General features: G+C 43.0%; 1 protein-coding gene across 2 annotated transcripts in view; it reads left to right on the forward strand.

Moving 5' to 3' along the window:
• Window positions 1–17,919, forward strand: part of cbfa2t3 (CBFA2/RUNX1 partner transcriptional co-repressor 3) — an 85,522-nt gene that overhangs the window by 54,706 nt on the left and 12,897 nt on the right. For both annotated transcript variants that reach the window (XM_077519464.1, XM_077519465.1), the window contains 5 exons: window positions 6,550–6,705; window positions 9,317–9,558; window positions 9,787–9,876; window positions 11,631–11,812; window positions 16,816–17,099. In XM_077519464.1, the coding sequence (XP_077375590.1) occupies window positions 6,550–6,705; window positions 9,317–9,558; window positions 9,787–9,876; window positions 11,631–11,812; window positions 16,816–17,099 (954 nt within the window). The remainder of the gene's footprint in view (window positions 1–6,549; window positions 6,706–9,316; window positions 9,559–9,786; window positions 9,877–11,630; window positions 11,813–16,815; window positions 17,100–17,919) is intronic.

The raw sequence follows: 17,919 nt of genomic DNA on the forward strand, positions 1-17,919 counted from the left end.
TTCAACTCCTCTCACACAGAGAGCCCGGAGCCACACACAAACATGCACACAACATGGTGCTTCCATAATTTCAGAAAATATTATATTAACTTCATTCATGTTTTGTTTTGTTTTTTTTTTACCAAATGAAAGTTGACTGTTCCGACATGATCAGAATCCACATACCTTTGCAGTTTGCATGCATAGCAGGATGCACACCAAGTAGTGAACAGTTGTGCGAATTCATAATGGCAGACTGGTTGTTTTTGGTGACAACAACATAATGTGACTGGGTCGTTTCATGCAAAATTTCACTAGGTTGGTTTAACCAAGCAGATTTGGATTTAATGAAACTCGGTGTACTTGTTGATAATGATGGAACAACACTAAATCTCAAATTTTAGGTAAATTGTAGTTGGGGTTTGGGAGCTACATCCCGCCGAATTTTTACATTTTAGGTAAAAAAGGGCTTATTATTTGTACATGAAAATTAATGAAGTTATCACATTCATTCTGGACAAAATGTTTAACTTTTTACTGCTGAAAATGGCTCAATGAGTCAAGTATCCCTTTAACATTTTTTTCATGAAATGTTATCTCTTACATGTTCTCTAAAACAAAAGTTTCAGAGGTCACATTTCATGAAAATATTTTGACAAGGTCAATTTAATAAAATATGTACAAATCTTCTAAATGATTGCAGATTTGGCGTCCTTGTGCAATTCCCTTTCCAACAATATCTGTTTTGTGAAGATTGACTCAGTAGCTCCTTAACTATAAGGGTTAAAAGGAAGGAGGCCACGCCCCCTTTTGCCCAAAATGTCAAAATTTGGTGGGACGTAGCTCCCAAACCCCTGCTCCGATTGACATCAAATTTGAGATTTTGTGATGTCACATCACTATCAACAAGTACACCAAGTTTTATTCAAATCAAAATCTGCTTAGTTAAACCCGACCCGACTATGAATCTACATACATTCCAAATCGAACAATACCTTCTATGATCCAGATGCGGTACCATTTTTTCTCCACATTTGCTTGGTGGGAAAGCCACGGTTGGTACTACTGCCATCCTAACACACTCCAGATGTGTCTGGCTAGCCAAGGAGTTGTTCTTGGCCCAGCCTACCTTCACTAAATGTCGCAAATACTTTCCTTTATTTAGAAATGACTCTGGCTTAGTGGCTGCAGCAAAAGGAAAGAGGTGTAGATGGATGGATTGAAGGGGAGGGGGTAGAAGATGAAAGAGACGAAATAAATGATTAGTACCGTTGTAGGCAGAAGGGGGGAGGGGCCTAAGAGGAGAGATTGAGAATGACACAAGAAGGAGAGGGAGGACAGGAGGAGGAGGGAGGCGAGGTGAGAGAGTCAGCTCAAGTCTAACATCTGGATTTTATTAGCAGCCGTTGGGAAAATCTGAAAAGGAAGTTTTTTTTTCTCGCTGAGCGCGTCTGCAGCAGTGATGTGCTGCGCATAACCACTTCACTGCCGACGAGAGGAGCCAGACCTTCCCAAAGGAGAACAGATGGTCGCGAGAACTTCAATACAATTACATCAATAACAGCTTTCACAGATATGAGCTCTGGATGACAAGATACCTGCCGCCCAGAGAGACAGAAATACAACTCGTCTACCCTTAACCCGGGATCAATTTCCTTTCATCCATACTCGTTTGCAGCCCATCCTCTCATTTTAAGTTGCCATGGTGCCAATTAAAACACAAGTTGAAAGAAAACGACGAAACGAAATTGGATATATCATTTGTTGGGGTGTCAGGCGATTAAAATTTTATTCGTAATTAATTGCATGACTTCAATAGTTTTCTCAAAAGTTGTTCTAAAAGTACAATAAAATGTCTGTTTCTACATTTTCATACTCTTGTTAACATAAACGTGGAAAAAATGTTCAACTAAGAAACGTGGCTACATCTTTTAGTCATTGAAACAGTAATTTCATAATACTTAATAGAATTGAGTTAAAATTAAAAAGATGTCCTGTACTGTAAAAGACAAATGTGACATTGATTTATGTTGTCATTTTTCTGCCACTAGATGGCATAATTGCATTTTTAAGATGGTGCATTTTTCTTTTCATATTAAAAGCTATCTAATCTTTAACATGATGTAACTTGTGAAATTCTGAAAAATTGTAATTGACCCCATTCTCCACAAATATATGAAAAAAAAAGAACTTTATCTCAAAATTAACACACACATTTTGACATCTGCCCATCCTATATGAAAATTTAAAATTTCTGTTTGCCTTGTTTGTTCAGTTAGCATTTCAATTCCACCATTGTGTGTTTTTGTTTGCAGCTTGAGCACATCTATTCTAAAAACATATGTTATATGCATTTTTGTATGTCTGTGTGTGTGTGTGTGCACCCACACCACACAGCCTGTCATTAGTCAGGACTCAAAAGCCTCTGAACTCTAAATCAGCTCAAGATGAAGCAGAGTCCGGATCTGTCTGAAGGGGCCCAAGTGGTGCTGACACAAATAAACAAATCTTACCTCACAATGATTAGCCATGCTGAGTGAACATATGTCCTTTCTATAGATTCTATCCCCCTCCTCAGGAGATGCGCTTGTGCGCTCCTGAGCCTCTGCGTCTTCTCCTGAAGGAAATCAGGCAGATAGTACAGTATTAGGAGACATATCTGTGAATTGGAGGTCTGCAAAGGCCCATGTTTTGATACGAAGGCCTGGTGGGGGGCTGCGGGCCAGAGGCTCAGGCTCTGTTTGTGTGGACTCCTCAGCGGCTTCATAGGGAACAGATGTGGGAAGGCAGGCGGCTGGGCAGCCAGCCAGAGCAGCTGGGAGAAATTAAAAACAACAGCATTCCTGGAGACGGGGCGAATTACAGTGGGAAGGAGGGAGGGAGAGTTAAGCGACAGACTGAGAGAGAGTTTGAGGACTATGTGGTCACTGACAAGAGTCTCTGCGGAGTATGAGCGATTGAATAGGCAGGAGGATTTAAAGGAACTGCTTTGCAGCGGTTTGCTATAGCTAATAAGTCGCAGCTGTGTTTCCATTGCAGTGCAGGTATAGACACGTAGTAACGTACAGATCAATGCACCAGCATCTGTGTCATAAAAAGATGGTGTTTACTAAATACAGTACACTCATGTTGATATTTAATCAAGGCATATGTTATTCAATACATAATAAGAAAGACACTTTACATGATTCTGGGTGGTGTTGTAGTCAAGACCACACAAACCGAGACCAAGAAATTAGCAAGACTAGCGAGGATCGAGACTGGTGTTGTAGTTCTCGAGATCGGTCTTGGATGCTTTTTAAAGAAGAAGTCAACCCACTATTAAATACGGTATTCTGGTTAATAGTGTGTTAGTGGAATATGAGTTAAGCTGCAAAGTCCAGCAGTTCTTATCTATATCAGAAGGCAGCCATTTTGCCACTTGATGTCAAGTGAATGACATCAGAGTTACTCAGGTCCCAGGTAACAAGTTACAACCAATCACAGCTCAGCTTCAGAAAACAGGTGAGCTGTGATTGGTCGTTGCCTGAGCAACTGTGGTGTCATCTTCAGTCGACAGCAAGGGGCAAAATGGCCGCCCCCTGAGATGGATAAAAACAGCTGGATTTTGCTTCATAACTCATATTAAACAAGACTAAGATACGGTCGAGTAAAAATGTCTTAAATTTGAGACCGAGAACCTTACGAAATGGTCTTGAGACCAAGACCGACCAATCCTAGTTCTGGGTGTCTTGCAGTGAATGCTTTTTCATCTTGTTTCATCATGATACATCAGAAAGAGAACATTTTAAACTCGAGTTTTTTTCCGATGCGCAATCTTTTAGGCCAGATTACGTCAAACGTGCAGAAGTACAGATGTTCCGAAAGTCAAGAGAGCGCAGCGCAGAGATAAATTGTTGTTTATTTTCACTTTAATAGTCAGCGTAGGACCGACTGCGACACATCTGCTTCCTCTTAATGGGGGCTCATCGGGGGGGTCAGGGTCCAGACCTGGACTTAACCACCTCACTTAACCTGCTATTCTCGCTTTTCCTCTGCCTTCTGCTTTCTCTGCAAGCGTTTCGTCCTTCAGCACATTGCACAGTGGGAGCACAGATGGGGTTGCAGACTTCCTAATGTATTAAAAAGTGAAAATCCCTAGCCTGGTGTGTATGTGTGAGCCATGTCCCTGTAGCTGTTCAGATTATACAGCTGTCTGTAATCCCACAGAGGGAGTAAACAGACTGGGCGCCCCCCAACTCCACCATCCTCATCTTCTTTCCTTTATTTTACGCTCTTGTCCCAAAGTGACCAAACTGGCCTGGAGAATTTCTTCACAGAGTCTCTGACACACACACACAAGTGCACATTTCATACAGTGACACTGCACATTTAATCAAAGAGGAGGTTTACTGGGCCATATGGCAGCCTCCCCACAGGAAACCTCGTCAGCACGGGTGGCTTGTTTATGTGCTTCGGCTTCTTTTAGACCAGAATATCTGCACCTATTTATACCAAGCCGCTATCTCCAACCTTGTGTGTTTATGTTGAGTGTCTAGCACGGGGAGAGCGCCCCTCGTGCTTTTGAGGATCACCATGTTGATGACCCTCATGCAGCTTTAAATACAGAGACCAACTGCTGAAGGCTTCTCTGTGACCTCGCAGAAATTGAAGCAAAGTGTGGCAGGAGTTTTGTTGAGTAAATAAATACAAAAATATTGTCAATTAGTTATCATTACGCCGTGATTACAATGCAAGTGTTTTATCAGCTGTAAACGTAGCAGTTTACAGATGGCTGTTTGGGATTTTCAAGCACTTTTGGGTTTAGTTTGATTTTCTTTTATTTTCTTTTATTTTTTTGAGAGCTCAGTATTGTTCATTCGATGGTCTTACCGATTCAACATATCATCATCATTGCGCTCTTTTTTTAAATTGCGCATTTGTGTGCGTGAGTGTGAATTTGTGCTCATTAATTCACCTGAAATCTAATAAAAATCCCACACTCTTTACCTTAACCGGATACTTCAGTCTCGCCAAAGTTGTGAAGTTCAGAAGGAGAGGAGACCAGAGGAAAGATTAAAGGGACAAAAAAATGAAGCAAAGTGAAATCCAGCACCAACCAGACACCACCTGCCATGCACGTGGTTACAAAACCAGAATCTTTTACCAACCCCAGAAACCTCTAAATTCCAGCAGATTAAGGAGCTCTCAAGAGACCAGAGGAAAAACTAAAGAGAGAAAAGAATGAAGGATAGATGAAGCAGAGTGAGATCCGCAGACACCAGACATTTTGATTTTGATTTTTCAGAGGAGTGCTCAGAATCATCACAGGGACCAATCTCAAGCAGCTCTGGCATATTCGGAATACTTCTGCCAAGCAATCCTTTTTCATCTAGCTTCTTTTTGTTGTAAATATCACACTTACTGCTTGCTGTTCGGTGTAAGCACACCTGGCTGGATGCCGTGCACCTCGCAAGCTGTTGAAGTTAGCGCTGTTCTGTGCTCAGGTTCTGGTGTTTCAAAAAGAAACTGAAAGGGCAACCACAAGTATCAAGAAAAACAACCTCTTAATGATTATTCGGACTAGCAACAAATTGGAGAGTAGTATAATAGGTTCTCTCCTTCTAGCTCAGTTGTAGCAAAACTACGGCCCGGGAGACCATGTGCAGCCCCACGGTGCATTTTTGAGCTGCCTTCATATATATATATATATATATATATATATATATATATATACACACACACACACACACACTTGCGCTCGATAGATTCATGCATTATTCATGGAGAAGTGAAGAAAAATGATGCAAAATCTTGCAAGTTTAGCAAAGGGTGGAAAACTCATGTGTCTGCATCATTAAATAATCGGCCCAAGCACCAACCCTCTACATAGTGTATTAGAAATCAATCAAGTAATTAATGTGTCATTATTGTGTAATAAACATGGTGCTGAAAACGTACTCCACACCGACCCCTCACATCCACACGTATCTGCTTTTCCTCTCCGTTGTATCGCCATGCCATCTATTTACTTCACACCAGCCAGCCTGCTCTTGCCTTGTTTGGTCCTGGCAGAGGACAGTGGAGCCTGTGGAAGCGGGATGGCGCGCTCCTGAAAGTCAGTCCCCGGTGATGGACAGCAGCAGATCCAGCTGCACTTGTCACTGGCAGTCAAGTTGGCTGTCTGAAGCGGGGGACGAGAGGGGACAGCCGCCGAGGAGTGTGCGCATGTGTGTGTGGGTGTGTTTGTGTGTGAGTGCCATAGGTTAGATTGGAGGGGCACTGATTGGGATGTCAGAGCTACACGGTGTTTGAGGGAGAGTGTGTGTGTGTGGGGGGGGGGGTCTCAGTCAGCAGCAGCTGAGAGGGTGAGCAGGTGTTACTGTATGTCTCCCAGGCCTGTGTTTCTAAAACCAACAGAGACACAATACATATTTGAGGCCAGTTCCACACTATGCATTGATTTGCTTCGGCTGTTTTGATGGGTCTTATTTGGCTCCCAGGTGACAATGTCCGTTGTTTTGTTTTTTTTCACACAATTGTGCTCCATCTTGATGTTTGTTCTCTCCTATTGTTTGTCCTTCTTGCCAGGTAGCAGAGTGCAGAAGGTTGGAACAATGCCAGATTCACCTGCGGATGTGAAAAGCCAGCCCAGGTCCACCCCACCAAACATGCCTCCTCCACCCCCGGCAGTTAACCAAGCAACTGGTCGTAATGCTTCTTTCACCCCCACCACCAGTAAATCAAGTAAATAGCACATCTTTGTTTTTCTATAGTTTGTGTTTATTTACAGTCATAGTTTGTTAGGTATGTGGGGTTTTTTTTCTGTTTTTCTTTCATGCTCAAAGACCACGTCAGTAAGCAATAAATTAAGCATGTGCAAGAACTAATAGCCTCAAGCAACTTTTTGCGGGAATCCAGGAGTTTATGGAAAGCATTTACGTCTACCAGTGCCACATTTGGGACAAACTTGGGCATCTATTTAAATTCCTAATTCAAACCTACGGTAAGGTGTAGTTTAAACCTGTGCAGGGGCAGGCTAGACTAAGTTTGGTATTTTCACATAATTGTGGGTGTGAACACAGCCATCTTGATTGACGACCAATCGAGGCGGCTCCTCTCATTTTTTTTTTTTAAATAGATGTTTGTTGATCTCTACCTTCATTGGATAGAGAGTAAATTATTTAGCTCTGGCTCACCATTTCAGTTCTGATTCATTCTACCGATCATTGATGAAATTGAGGTCAAGGCTTTCAAGTTCTACACCATACTTATCCACGTATGAATTTATGGACCTTGCTTTGGCATTGGGGCAAAGCAACGGCGGAACATAAAAGGGCCTTCTTACGTAAGACAATTCTGTGTATATGTACTACACCGCCATTGGTCTCTCATCGGTCTTAAACGCACTTGTGTCGAGGGATCCTCCAAAATGTGTGCTTCTTAACAGTTTCTGGTGACCAAGTGTTGACGCTACTTGAGTGTCAAGTGTGCTCCTCAGTGGGAGTTTCTTTTGTTGCTAAATGCCCTTGCTGTTGACAAGTGTCTCTGAGTGCATGTGCAAGGGCGGCTGTAGCATTGTGTGCGCACGTGTGTCTGTTGTTCACCAGCTGGTAGGAGGGCGGCAGGGCAGAGGGCATCAGTCAGGCTGGTGTTGCTGTGGGGTGGCTACTTTCTTCCCTATATAGCAATGACAGGCCATGTTCTTTCACCTGTTATAGCGTGACGTTAGTCCCCAATAAAACAAAAAACACGCTAGTGTTAGGATCATATGAGTTAGCACAGAACTACTAGTTGTTTTCATTTTTTTAAGTTTTAGTCAGATTAGATAATTCATCTAATGGACTCCCATGTTATCGTTCCCAAAAAGCTTCTGGGCTGGATGCACACGAGTTAAACTGGAGAACGCGCCTTTCGGAGGTCGAGGCTCGAGTAGCTCGGTGCTACTTATGTCGCATCAGCTAGCTACAAGTAACAACGAGCTTCGGATGGCTACTGCTGCCGCTAAACGTGTCGCGGAGTTAAGTTTAGTAATCATCTGTGATTATTCATCACCTCTGTGGCGGCGAATAAGCTACACTTCTGTACTAACAACTATGTCACGAAGGGAATAATGAACATGGACGAAGAAGCCATGCTATGCTAACCTGAGTGTGACACGGCTAGCACGTTTAACACTGGAATTAAGTGCTTGGGGTGATCGAGTCCACAACAAAATAGAAGGCAAATTAATAAGTGTCCCTGTCTATATTCTGGAGAGATCATTTCAAATTTAAAACAATGTTTTAAATTTAAATTTATAACAAAACTGAGACCGAAAATGATTTATAGCTAGGCTACACCGTATGTCAGCTAGAAGGTTAAAAATATACTAATATAGCATACATTTTAATTATAATATCAGTAATATTATTGGTTTGTTTTCACAATAAAGTCCGAAGTTTTAATATTGATTTTTGAGGTTTACACAATAAATATTAAATTAATTTATATTTTTTAATAAAATACATTATTATTATTGTTTACAAAAAGAAATCAATTTAGCTTAGACAAGAAAATACAGTTTGCTGTTCTACAAATTGTGAATTTAAGTAATAAAACCAATTGTTCATCCGCTATATTGTCATATTATTATTGTAATAAAACCCTTACTTCAGGTCCCTGGGAATAACCTGGGGAATAAAATGCTCCCTAAAAAAAAAAAGAAAAAAAAGAAAAAAAGAAAAAAAAAGAAAAAAAAAACATGCTCCTCAAATAAAGTCATTGATTCGCAAAGATTAATCTAAAAGATTTTAAGCCTAGATTTTTGTGAATTTGTGAAATTAGAAGAGGAGAAAGGTTTTGTTTAATGGGCAGTTACACATGTATGTGTACGAATGTTCATACAATTGTGAGCCTCGAAGCTGCAAATCTGTTTTCAGATGGTGGACATGTGCAACACCGCATTTAGCTACACACCTGCCACTGGAATAAAAGTAACACAGTCCACAGGACTATTTTTGGCACCTCATTTACAAGTTCCTCTTATAGTTGTGTCCTAGTGAGTGAGTTGGTGGGTGGGGGAGAGTTTGAGGAACAGGGCGAAATGGGCTGACACAAGAGCAGGTGGCAGTAGAGGGGAGTCAAATGCTAACACTTGTGAGACAGCTGAAGTTTGCACAAAAGCAAACAAGATTGTGACAATAAATATGTATGCGTCACATACATTTGTGGCATCAGTTTGTGTGCTCTTCTATCAGCTGGATGCAGCGTAAGAGTGTCATCCCCCATCTTGCCCCCAGATGTAGCCGATGCCCCTCAGGTCCCTCACAATCTACTGACCTAATTCATGTTGTCTCCCCCTTATGTCTGTGTGCAGTGCTAAACGGGAGCAGCCACTCTCCCACATCACTGAACGGCGCCCCGTCCACTCCGAACGGCTTCAGTAACGGGCCGGCCATGTCGTCAACATCCTCGTTGTCCAACCAGCAGCTCCCGCCAGCCTGCGGCGCCCGCCAGCTCTGCAAACTGAAACGCTTCCTGACTACGTTGCAGCAGTTTGGCAACGACATATCGCCGGAGATTGGAGAGCGAGTGCGCAGCCTTGTGCTGGGGCTGGTGGTGAGTTTGTAGTGAATTTCATAAATAGGGGGATTATTGTGTGCATTATAAACTCACTGGATACTTGCATATTCATATCTATTGTACTGATATTTTGCTCACTTGTGTACACAAACAGAAAATGTTTGATGCAGTTAGTTTTGGCTGTGTGAGTAAATATTGAAATCACACTGTTTACTTCTACAATTAGCAATCATTGTGCCTTCTTTTTTGTCTCACCTTGTACAGAACTCTACACTTACCATTGAAGAGTTTCATTCCAAACTTCACGAAGCTACCAACTTCCCTCTGAGGCCTTTCGTCATTCCCTTCCTGAAGGTAAAAATAGTCTCCAGACTTGCCTGCACAGGTGTGTGTCTGCTTATATGTGATATATTTAGCCCTGCCCTGGATTCTATGGCCTGCATGCCACATATTCATACATTAGAGAGAATAACACTTCTCTATTCAGCTCAAAGTAGATCAACGTAGTGAAATACATCATGTATTGACACTAGCAAAAATGTTAGTGTTCAAATAGCTAATTTTAACTCCTAAACTGTAATTTTAACATGTTCTGAGTGTTATTCCACAGAGTTAGTGTTAGCTTGAGTGTTTGAATGTTTGTGTTTGTTTGAGAGAGACAAATCAGCGTCATTTTTCTCCTCCTCCTTTCCTCCTTGCTTATCATTGGGAAACACTAACATTCAAATAATAGGAGTTTGGACCCATGCTGTCATTTTGACTCATAGAAGAGATTGTAGTTAACAGACATTTGTTTTAATTGGTTTAATTTAGATCACACTGGAGTTATTTAAAAGACTAAGCGATATGGTAGTGCTGTTTGTTGACTTAAGATACAAAGTGGTGATTGAATTCCAGTCAAGACAAACGTTTAAGAAATCAAAATCTTTTTGGCAGTCAAACATTAATATTTTGCCTATAATAAATTTGATATTTTCATTATTTTTAATGTACAATTAATTACCTTTAAAAACACATTTTGCAACTTGCTGTCGACTGAAAATGACATCACAAGGGCTCAGGTAACCAATCACAGCACATCTGTTTTCTAGGTTTGGTCATGTGACATTCACAAGCTGAGCTGTGATTGGTTACCTGAGCTCTTGTGATGTCATTTTCAGTCAACAGCAAGTTGCAAAATGTGTTTTTAAAGGTACTAATTGTACGTGAAAAATAATGAAAGTGTCAAATTAATTATAGACAAAATATTAACTTTTTATTGCTATAATGGGCTAAATAAGTGACGTATCCCTTTAACACTGACAAAGAAAGAAAATGTGTTTTAGAGAAGTGTAACTTGTCTACTACTATCATGATAAATTAACTCTGCTAAGTGAGTTAAAAATGTGCTCTCTCCCACTACTAAATATTAAACTATTTTTAAAGTGTTGATTTAACTCTGTAGCATGTGAAGCTATATAAAATCTGAAAAAGTATTCAATTCAATTCCCTGGGAGTCAATTCAGCACTGGACTTTTTGCTGCGACATCAACATATAACTGTGAACTATTTAATAACAGGCACTAATTTACTGCAACAGTTAACACAGGTGCAATTTGCAAAGAAGTTAAGTGTGATTGACAATCTAAAATCTATATTTTAGTCGGGTCATGACTCTTTTGGGGGATCTGATCTAACCTGAGAGTTGAACCTTGTAGTGTTTTATTATTTGTGTCAACAGAATGTCGACTATAAAGGTGAATGTCTAGACCAAAAGTGGTCTATGTGTTTGTGTGTTTCGGTGTCATGCATCCTTGTGTGCGGTCATCATCTACATCTGGGACATTGCAGCAGTCTGTGTTTTATCAAGCAGACAGGTCTTAGAGTTATTTGACAGCGCTTATACACATACACAATGCACACCTCAGAGGGAGACACATGGCAGAGGAATGTGTCAAGAGATCTGTCTTATCTCATTGTGGCTCTTCATCTATCACTCCCTCTCTTTTCACTGCCTTATCTGGCTTTTAGTCACTCTCCACATTTCAGTTTCCAGCTTCACTCTCTCGATGCATTTTTTTCCCTCTCTCTCATTTTAATGAATGTTTTCATTTTGGTTTACTTTGCAGGCAAACCTGCCCCTGCTGCAGAGGGAGTTGCTACACTGTGCCAGGCTTGCCAAGCAGACTCCAGCACAATACCTGGCCCAACACGAGCAGCTTCTCCTGGACGCCAATGCCAGCTCGCCCCTGGATTCTTCAGAGATCATGTTGGAGATGAATGAGCATGGCAAGAGAAGGACCCCCGACAGGTAACAGCGCTCAATCACACATGCAGTATTGCCACACAAAGCGGGACCTGTTTTTCTCTTGGCGCAAGTGCACCTCAAAACTGTGCACATGAGTGGCATTTTCTTTCTTTTTGGTATTTTCTAAAACTTTACGCAGGTAGAGTTGGGCATAAGGAGGAGGAGGTGTTTACGCCATTGTAGGACGGAATGCAGATGGCTCAGGCCAATTGAAGCGGCTCCCCTCATTCCCATTAAAATCAAGACAGAGGAAGCACACACATGCTGACATTGCAGAATCAGAAATTGACTCGCCGGGGTCCGAGTGATGAGATTGGCGTGCGCAAAGTGTGTTTATACAAGTAAACTGCAAGATCTCCTGGATCATTTAGTTAGCCACGCATGTGATGTGAGCGATTGGATGCTGCTTTCCACCCTGATTGGGAATCTATGTGAAATGCAGTCCCAAATGCGGTAGACAAGACTTGCCCCGGCACGAAAATGAAGATGCGCTCGTTTTTACGCTGAGCACACCGGCACCTGTGTATGAAAGTAGGGCCCATCGTGTCAGAAATCTACTTTTCTGGGTTAGCCGGACGTCTGGGCAACACTGACGCCAGGCGGCCACTACCAGCTGTCCACAAGGAAAGTAGGTAGGAAAGTAGGTTGTTCAAAGAGAAAAGCAACAAAATAACCTGTGGCGTCACAATTTATCCAAGGTTTTGCTTTGTATACTCCTTGGAGGGTGCCTGATATTTCCAAATCTTCCCCTCTTCACCTCATTGTTCGTTTTTCTCTGCAACTGATATCTCTGACTTAGTCTCCTTCCCGCTCTCTGCCCCTTTAACTGCATGACCTGCAGGCTCCCAGCAGCTGTCCATATGTCAGGGATGTGTCCAGATGGTGATGTGCTGACCGTAACACTGAACACATCCTCCGTAGGGTGAGGGGAGGTGGTTTGGATGAGACCGTAATCCACACACCTCCGCCTCCCGACCTCTTGCCTTATGCACAGCAGGCTCAGGGTAGTGGGGGGGAGGGGGGAGGCGTATTCAGGCAGGGGCAGGACCTTGGCTGTGCCAGCTGTTCGAATGATTTGTCAGTTGCCAGAGCCGAGGATGTGTACGAGTATTGCCGGCGTGCTGAAAATACACACGGATAACCAGCGCGCTCATAGTAATGCACATCTATGACATGCAGCCACGAAGCATTTGACTGATTTCCATCTGAATGCCGGGCTAGTGCCATCTAGCTAAAAAGATTAATATCAACACTCCTCTTTAAACCGAGCAGATGGCTGGAAAACACAGCCTCCCTCACGCACACACACTTACTTAAACAACTCGTACACGGTGTCTCTAAACATCTGCCGCGCACTCTGTATTTAGTCCATATTGCAGCCTAAGCTGGAGCGGGGCGGGAGCATGAGGAATAGTTGCAATCTTAGAGCAGGCCGAGGGATATTCAGATTAAACGCTTGAGACGCAGGGTGTACGCTTGGACTTGGCTTTGTTTGGTGCATATGGCGTACAGCTGTGCTGGAACTCTGGAGCGGCGCTGCCTCGCTGTAACTGAACAACAAGCAGCTCTCCACGGGCATCCGTGGTTGTGCACGTGTGAGCGTGTCTCTCTGCATGCACACCATGTGGGAGTTGTCGAATTTACAGTATTGACAGAGTTCACATTTGCTGCAGCTTCGGCATAGAAGCAGCTGCAGTCGTTTATAAATAACGTGGCTTGTAGCAATCTGAATTTGTAACTTTATGGATGAACTTTTGGTGTAAAACCTGCAGGATGTCAATGTGCTCAAGACTTTTTGTAGCGTTACTAAAGCTGTGTTTCATTTATTTCTTTTCCATTTGGACAGTAGCATGGAACTGTCAATGTGGAGTAAACATTTAACAACTGGCAAATACCTTTAAACGTATTTGCAAGTACGTTTGAATGTACAGTTGTGCTTGAAAGTTTACAGTACATACCCTAAGGATATGTAAACTTATGAGCGCACTGTAAGGTGAGAGAAATGGCCATAAAATCCAAAATACTGTGGCAATTGTTTTGATATTTTCAGAGGTTGAAGTTGACATGAGTAGAGGTGTGTATGTCAATTTTGGTGATGATTCATAGCATTTTTTTTGGTCATTAAGCGGCGCTTAGTTGATAGAAGAGCACCACTTTGTCCCTCCATTCCCTTTTTTAATGCACCACACATATACATATTCATTTTTTGGGGGGGGATACGGGTGTGTCGGAATAGGGGAAAATTTTTCCCTCTGCTCCGACTCACCTGCTCCCAATTTTAATGCACCACACGCACACACTTGTATATACACTGGGTGGGGCCACATTCACGGTGTAGGGTAGAGCTCGCCAGTCGGCGAGCTGGCGGACTCAGTAACAGGGTTAGGTGTCACTTGTACTCTGGCGTGACGACCGGGGCCTCTCCCCACCGGGCTCGGTGTTCTGGTGTTCCGCCTTCTCCCCTGGTGCTTCCTCCTCTGCTTCCCCCCTCCCGCCGCTGTGCAAATCTCGCGCGGCTGGAGGTGGGGTGGGCACATCTTCCCTCTCTGCGCTGCTGCCCGGTGCCGGTTTCCGGGGGGGGTGGGGGGTTCTCGCGGGGGGCCGGGTTCGCGGGGGGGGGTGGCGGCCGTCGGGGGGGGGCGGCTTGTTTGGGGGGGGGGGTGGAGGTATGGGGGGGTGGGGGGTTGGGTGCTGGGGGTCGGGGTGTGTTCGGGGGTTTGGGGGTCGGGGGTGGTGGGGCCTGGGTCGTGGTGGATGGCGGGTTTGGGTGGGGTGCGGGGGGGTCGTGGGGGGATGGGGGCTGGGGACCGGTGGGGCGCTGTGGGGGCCCGCTGGGCCTCGTTCTGCGGCCTTGGGCTCGGGGGTGTGGGCCGGGGCTGGGGCGGGGGTGTTCCGGGTGTCTGGGTCGGCTCGCCGACCGGTGTCCGCTCGGGTGGCTTGGGGGTGGCCTTGGTGCTGCCGCGGCCTGGGGATTCCGGGGGGGGGGGGGGGCGGAGGGGGGTGCTCGCTTTGCTGGACCGCGGTTGACGGCTTCTTTCTTTGGTGGTGGTCCTTATGCATGCCAGATCCATCGCACCAGCATCTACTGAAACTCAAACAGAAGTTGCCTCTCCCTCCCACAGCCCCTTGAATCAGTGGGTGCTGGTGTCTGTGGATCTCACTTTGCTTTATCTATCCTTCCCTCCTTCCTCTCTTTAGTTTTTCCTCTGGTCACTTGAGATCTCAATTTATTGGAAGTTTGAGGTTTCTGGGGTTGGCATAAGACTCCGGTTTTGTAACCACGCAGGAGGGGTCTTGTTGGTGCTGGACTTCACTTTGATGGATTGGATGTACTGGCTTCTATTGATCTCACTCTGCCTTATCGATCCTTCCCTCCTTCCTCTCTTTAGTTTTTCCTCTGGGCTCTTGAGATCTCGCTAAATTTGCTGGAATTTAGAGGCTTCCGGGGTTGGCGTAAGACTTTGATTTTGTAATCATGGGGAAGGCAGGAAGTGTTTGGTCGGTGCTGGATGTCACTTTGATTTACCTTTCTTTTCTCTTTATTTCTTTTTTTTTCTGACCTTTTCTCTGGTCTCCTGACCATTTAAATCTCACGACTCTGGCAAGATTCTGAAGTACCTGGTTAAGGCGAAGGGTAATGGGATATTTATAAGGTTTTAGGTGAATGAATGAGTATAAATTTATAAGTATTTGCACGCACGCACACGCACGCACGCAAACGCACGCAAACGCACACACGCAAACGCACGCACGCACGCAAACGCACGCACGCAAACGCACGCACACATACACACACACAAAAAAAAAAAAAAAAAAAAAAAAAAAAAAAAAGAAAAGAGCAATGATGACAAGACGTTGAATCGGTAAGACTACCGAATGAACAATTCTGAGCTCTTAAAAAAAAAAAAATAAAAAAAAAAATAAAATAAAAAAAAAAAAAAAAAAAGCGGCGCTTAGTTTTGTACATTTACAGTTGTGCTCATAAGTTTACATACCCCAAGGGAGTGTAGACTTTCAAGCACAGCAGTACTTGTAGGCTAAATGCTAAAGACTTAGCTTTTTTTTTTTTTTTTTCCCCCAGAATGCCCCGTGTTGAGTTGCGCATGCGGATATAAAATATTTATTATTATTATTATTATTATTATTATTATTATTGTTATTATTATTATATATTATCGGATGAATAATGTGGAAGTAAATGGAAGATGTATAATGCGGGAATAATCGGCTACAAAATCGAAAATTGTAAATTTTGGATGTTTATTTTTATTTTTTATGATTTATTATGTCTACAGTTTCCAAGGCATTATGGGAAAAATGCTAATCTGTTAGCATTTTGGACATGGACATAAGTGTTTTTCCACATAGCAACACCGATATATACGATCTCAGGAAATTGGTGTACCTTTATGTTTTGGCCTGTGATTCTCCCCGTCAAAATATGCTTCCACCCTGTGAAGAAAGACAATCTTTTCTGTTGGGCCAGGTTTCTCCATTTATTGTTAACTTAGAATTACAGACCGATTAAAAGAGGAGCCGTTTCAATTCGTGTTTTTTGTTTTGAAATGCAGACATTTTTCCGGACATGCGAAGAAAACATAGCTTGAGAAATGTTGTCACTCTGTACAATGTAATTCCATATTGGCAAGTAAACAAAGAATACTGTTTTGTCTTCGGGACTAATTCACCTTCTCATTCCACACTTCAATGCGACAGCTGAAAAAGCACTCCAGGCTTTTATGTATGCACAATCACTTCAGCTCTCCTTGTGTGTTTCATTAACGCTGAAGTGTTTTCAATAATGTACAGCAAATAATCAATGCTCCCATTTCACACTGCAATTACTTCAACTATATAAACACTCATTTTGTATCCTACTTTAATGGGTGTACTGACTACATATGTGAGCAACTTTTTCTTACCACTATTCATTTGTCTGCCTAAGGGTCTACTGATCCGTACTGTATATTAAGTTGACTCGTTTCATGCTTATGCCCCCACCCCAGGACCAAAGACTCTTCAGAGAGAGATGGCTTGCACCCCGAGCACCTTGCTAAAAGGCCCTGCACCATTAGCCCCAGCCAGCGCTTCAGTCCCAGCACGGGCCTCCCTGCTCACCCACCTCCCAACGGCCTTCCTACGCACCCTCCCAACGGCCTGCCCCACCCGCAAAACCCTCAAATGGGCCCTCAGCACTACCGCTTGGAGGACATGGCACTGGCACACCAATACAGAGACGCTTACAGACATAACGAACACAGAGACAGCCGAGACAGACACCGACAGACAGGTAGAACATTTTTCATTGATGACCAGCTCACACTGCAGGCCACGTTATAAGGTCAAACAAATTTGAAAGTGGGGTGTATGTTAGGAACAATGACCAGTTGTCAGTCCACTGTGTTAATCCTTGTGGCCGTGTGGCTATATAAAGCCCACAGCCTTACATACCCATGTGCTACAACTGTGGCAACTATATATGCCTTCCTACTGCTTTACCCAAAAAGAAAGTCATGCATTCTCAATTTCTCAGCCACACTGTCCCCCAGATTAGTTACTAGCCTTTTATACTGACTGGCAATTACATGGCAATATGGCGACTCTGAGATAAGCAGGCTTGAGTGATGATTAATTAGCTGAGAAATAATAGAAAATGCAAAATCCGAACTATTGAATATGCATGTATAGTATTTTTATGTAGCAATCAGGATTACATAATTTAGGGAAGCGTAGAATTGCCAATTTTGACAGACAAGTCCGTTCAAATGTATTTAAAAAAATGTAAGTAAACATTGTTTATTCATCATTTGTATGATTCACTATTATTATGTCTACAGTGCATGAGTTCCATTCGTCCGTCGTTGTTTCCCATAATGCAAATACGTTTGAATGTATTTAACTATGTTTGAACATAATTGCAAGTATGTTGACCCATTTGGCCTAATTCATGGCAATACGTTTGAAAAATAAGTAAGTAAATATCGTTTATTCGTGATTTCCATGATTTTGTATTATAATGTCTGCAGTGCATGAGTTCCGTCATTTTTTCCCCCACTGTCATATTTTTTCCCCACGGGGTATACCAATGGCATTTTATACGTTTGAAGGTA

The sequence above is a fragment of the Festucalex cinctus genome, chromosome 4 (assembly GCF_051991245.1).
Source record: "Festucalex cinctus isolate MCC-2025b chromosome 4, RoL_Fcin_1.0, whole genome shotgun sequence".
NCBI lineage: Eukaryota > Metazoa > Chordata > Actinopteri > Syngnathiformes > Syngnathidae > Festucalex > Festucalex cinctus.